Raw genomic sequence first — 3946 nt, 5'->3', positions numbered from 1 at the left:
AGGAGATAGGACCTGACGTGGGAGGTGGTATTGAAGGAGATAGGACCTGACGTGGGAGGTGGTATTGATGGAGATAGGACCTGACGTGGGAGGTGGTATTGATGGAGATAGGACCTGACGTGGGAGGTGGTATTGATGGAGATAGGACCTGACGTGGGAGGTGGTATTGATGGAGATAGGACCTGACGTGGGAGGTGGTATTGATGGAGATAGGACCTGACGTGGGAGGTGGTATTGATGGAGATAGGACCTGACGTGGGAGGTGGTATTGATGGAGATAGGACCTGACGTGGGAGGTGGTATTGATGGAGATAGGACCTGACGTGAAAAGTGGTAAAGAAGGTTGCATGACATGAGGTTGTACAAATATTAGAAGAAGGATTGTGTGAGCAAAGATCACGTGGGGTGTCGATATGATACCTGAAGTAGGAGATTGCACCATACATTTAGTATTGCTATATTTCAGGAATGCCGTGAACATTGAGAGCTCCGGAAATGTGTTGACCCCAGTAAATGCATACGTGGTCGAGGATTCCACAGATTACCGGGGTTACACCAACCCCAATGTACAGTCCAGGTCCTTCAGGATCCTTCAGGACTCCCTCCAGTACTCAGAGATGCAGGAAGGTAGGGTTGAGATGACTGCATCCCCTCCATATTGGTAACTGGAACCCGATTCATCCTCGAGTAATGGGAATTCAAACACAATTTCCCTATATAGCTATAACTCTCAAATACTAGCGCGCAGCTGTCATTCAGAAACAGTAGCGGGTGATGTCAGAACGAGTATTGTTGTAACGCCTTTTAATATCAGTCTGGTAACTCCGCAAATACTCACCTTTTAGTGTATTTGACATCCATGTATATGGTCAGTTTTTATTAGAAATTTGAAGAAGAAAAAATCCCCAGAAAGTACTTTTATTGCGAAATAACATTTTGTCATCAATGACAAGCGAGCGTTTTCAATATAAATAACTTTGTTCATGTTCCTCTTCTGTACTTCTGAAAAATGGTTGACCACCTGTCTTCTTGTCAAATTGGTCTTTGGGTGGTTCAACAATACCTCGTTAGCGCATAAAACCAAAAGCTAACAACATTTTAAGTGATGTTGCTACATATTCGTCCCATTAGGCCCTCTTGTTTCCGCTGAACAGATCGGTCTGACTGCTGTTCCGAACTGTCGGTGACAAAATGCTCTGTTGTGTCTACTACAGCCATGCCATCTGTTACAGGTAAATGAGAACAACAGAGTGATTTGGAACAAATAAGACGAGGAAACAGCGGCCACAGGAAACGGAGTCTCCGTAGTGACGAAACATTATCCGTCATCTTCTCAAAGACTTTCAGGAACAAGGAAATTATTCTGTCAGTTCAATCTAAAATATGATTCGGATGAATGAGGGAGGGTCTATATGTTCTAGATTTACTCGAAACGGTCACAAATTTTTGAATAGATAATGGATAGAAAGAAATTCAATAAGTTTGTGTTCTGGATATACATGGTAGATTGTATTATAATTGCGGTTGTGTATTTTGTATGTAAGATCGGCAGTGTTGAAATTGAAATCCTGAATGTCTGAAATTGATTATGTTGGAATTGGAATCCCGAATGTTTAAAAAAGATAACGTTGTGATTGGAGTTGAGTGTATGTTAGGTAGTTTTAACATGTACTTACAGATTTCTGTGGGTTTAATCAAAATAGTCAGTATCACCGAGTGACGATAATATTTTCTAAAAAGACTAACATAATTTGCCTTGTTCCTGAAACGTAAACACCCACATCAAAAAGGCATTGTGATATACTGATACAGGTTTTTACCAATAATTAGGATGTAATATTTGTTTCTTGAGGAATCAAACAAGATTTGCTGAAAGTGATAGCTTTAGTAAATTGTAATGATCCGAGAACAACTTTACACTCCTGTATGATTTGTGTATAATGTGTACGTTTTTTTATTGTGATTTGTAACTGTGTTGATTATTTTTATATATATTTGGTTAACGGCATCGTGATGCTTGTCCATATTGATATGTTATCAGTCTCGTTGAAATCGCTTTGGGCGACCGGATCGGGTCTACCGTCGTCCAACTTAGAATTAGAAATCACTTGGATAATGATCATTAAAATCCTTTATAATAAGGGGCGGTCAAAAAACGGTCAACCCTTACGAACAAACCACTATATAAATTAGTTTTCTGTGATCCGAGGAAATGTCTAACGACTCATCTGTGTATTTTTTCTGATTGAATTAACCTGTATGTAATCCAATTGAACAAGGAAATATATTCTGTGTATTCCTCCCACTGAAATAAAACTTTCAGTAAACAAACCTGGTCTTTTGAGGACTACAGAGTATCGACAGGAGTTAGATCTGCCATAGTGTTCCGACATGTCAGTGTTGTACAGTGTTACATACCGATACATTCAGTTTAATTTATTTTGCATTTTAATGTTGTTATGTTTATGCTTTAGACGTTAAATGTATGACTCCTGTATGATATATATTTCTGTATTCAAATATGTACATTTGGTATCATTGTAAATATTATTCAATAATATGATTTTTTTTTCAAGTATATATTATATATGCATTGACTTAATGTAAATTGTTACATAGAATAATTAAGATTTTTCCATTTCAAAGATATAAAAGTATATTTTTACAGATTGTAACATTTTAGTACCAGATCTACTACTAGAATAAAGTTTTCTAATTAGTTCTCAAGTCTATAGACACATACATCAGTAATATTAGGATGAGTTGACTAGCAGTATCTGACAAGTTGGTTACACTGCACTCCCTACCAGTAAACCAGTATTACCATACACAACTCTCCTGTCACTTTTATCCGGTTATACATCTCTCTGCAGCATATTCTCTCCTGATTATGTGCTTTCCAAGGAGAGTTTTATCCAATGTGTTGAGTGAATAAACATGTTCTTGTGCATATTGACTTCCTGAGTTATGACACTTTCAGACAAAAGGCTCATGGAGCCTGTGCTTGCCTGTCTACCCACATCACATCTACATGCTGCCTCTTTTTATGTTATGGCCAAAATAATCAATAGAAAATTGATTTACCGATATATATCTTTTGGAGAAAAAAAAGGTCTCAACTTGAGGGCAGAAATAGGAGATGCGAAAAAATATGTTAACCCTTTCACCCCTATGCAACTTCAGTAGACTCTGCCATGCATTGATTTTAATGAGTCCATTATGGTCTACAGTGGTGAAAGGATTAATGCATGAGCAGAGTGGTTTAATGTTTATACGATAAAAGATGAATTCACTGGTGTTGAAAATGCAGATTACAGAATATTTGGTGCACAGTTCCACAAGCACTTGATTAGAAATGTTCACAAGGTGTTCAACTTAGCAGAAATAATACTGTCAGAATAAGGAAATAATACATGTACTGTCAAAAAGCAATGCTTTCATGAATACACTTCTATACAGTGTGATGTAAGGAAGTTATATCCAGTGACTGTTACAGTGGTATAAGTATAGCAGGTTTCACTGACACTGTACCTAGTCATACATGATCACCAGGGCCTTCATACACAGTGATACATACCACTTAAAACACTAACAAAATAAATACATCAGATAGTTTATTGTTCAAAAATATTCTGATGCATATATACATACAGCAAGAATGTTATTTCATAAATAAACAGTTCATATTTACATGGAATGATTCATGTACATATTCACATAGAAACGGTAAATGTCTAGCATGGACGGATTTATTAAAATTCACACACGTAAAAGCTCCAAATAACTTCACTGAAGAAAATAATGCAGTTTTTGGTAAATTACAATTATAATCTGTTCACAATGTAAAATTTAGATCCCTTAAAATTTAGATCCCTATATCCTGGCCCCAACATCAACAACATTTTCAGCCCGTCTCAAACTTATTTTCCTGTACCAGTGTTGATGA

General features: G+C 36.9%; 1 protein-coding gene across 1 annotated transcript in view; it reads left to right on the top strand.

Moving 5' to 3' along the window:
* The window catches only part of LOC110446995 (whirlin-like), an 18074-nt gene extending 15124 nt beyond the window's left edge, over window positions 1-2950 (top strand). The window contains exons 3-4 of the mRNA XM_021492365.1: window positions 467-627; window positions 1233-2950. Of these exons, the coding sequence (XP_021348040.1) occupies window positions 467-627; window positions 1233-1240 (169 nt within the window). The 3' untranslated portion in view covers window positions 1241-2950. The remainder of the gene's footprint in view (window positions 1-466; window positions 628-1232) is intronic.
* Window positions 2951-3946: the final 996 nt, after the last annotated feature.

Source organism: Mizuhopecten yessoensis, unplaced genomic scaffold, assembly GCF_002113885.1.
Source record: "Mizuhopecten yessoensis strain PY_sf001 unplaced genomic scaffold, ASM211388v2 scaffold3101, whole genome shotgun sequence".
NCBI classification, from domain to species: domain Eukaryota; kingdom Metazoa; phylum Mollusca; class Bivalvia; order Pectinida; family Pectinidae; genus Mizuhopecten; species Mizuhopecten yessoensis.
This window is presented reverse-complemented; position numbering and strand designations above follow the sequence as displayed.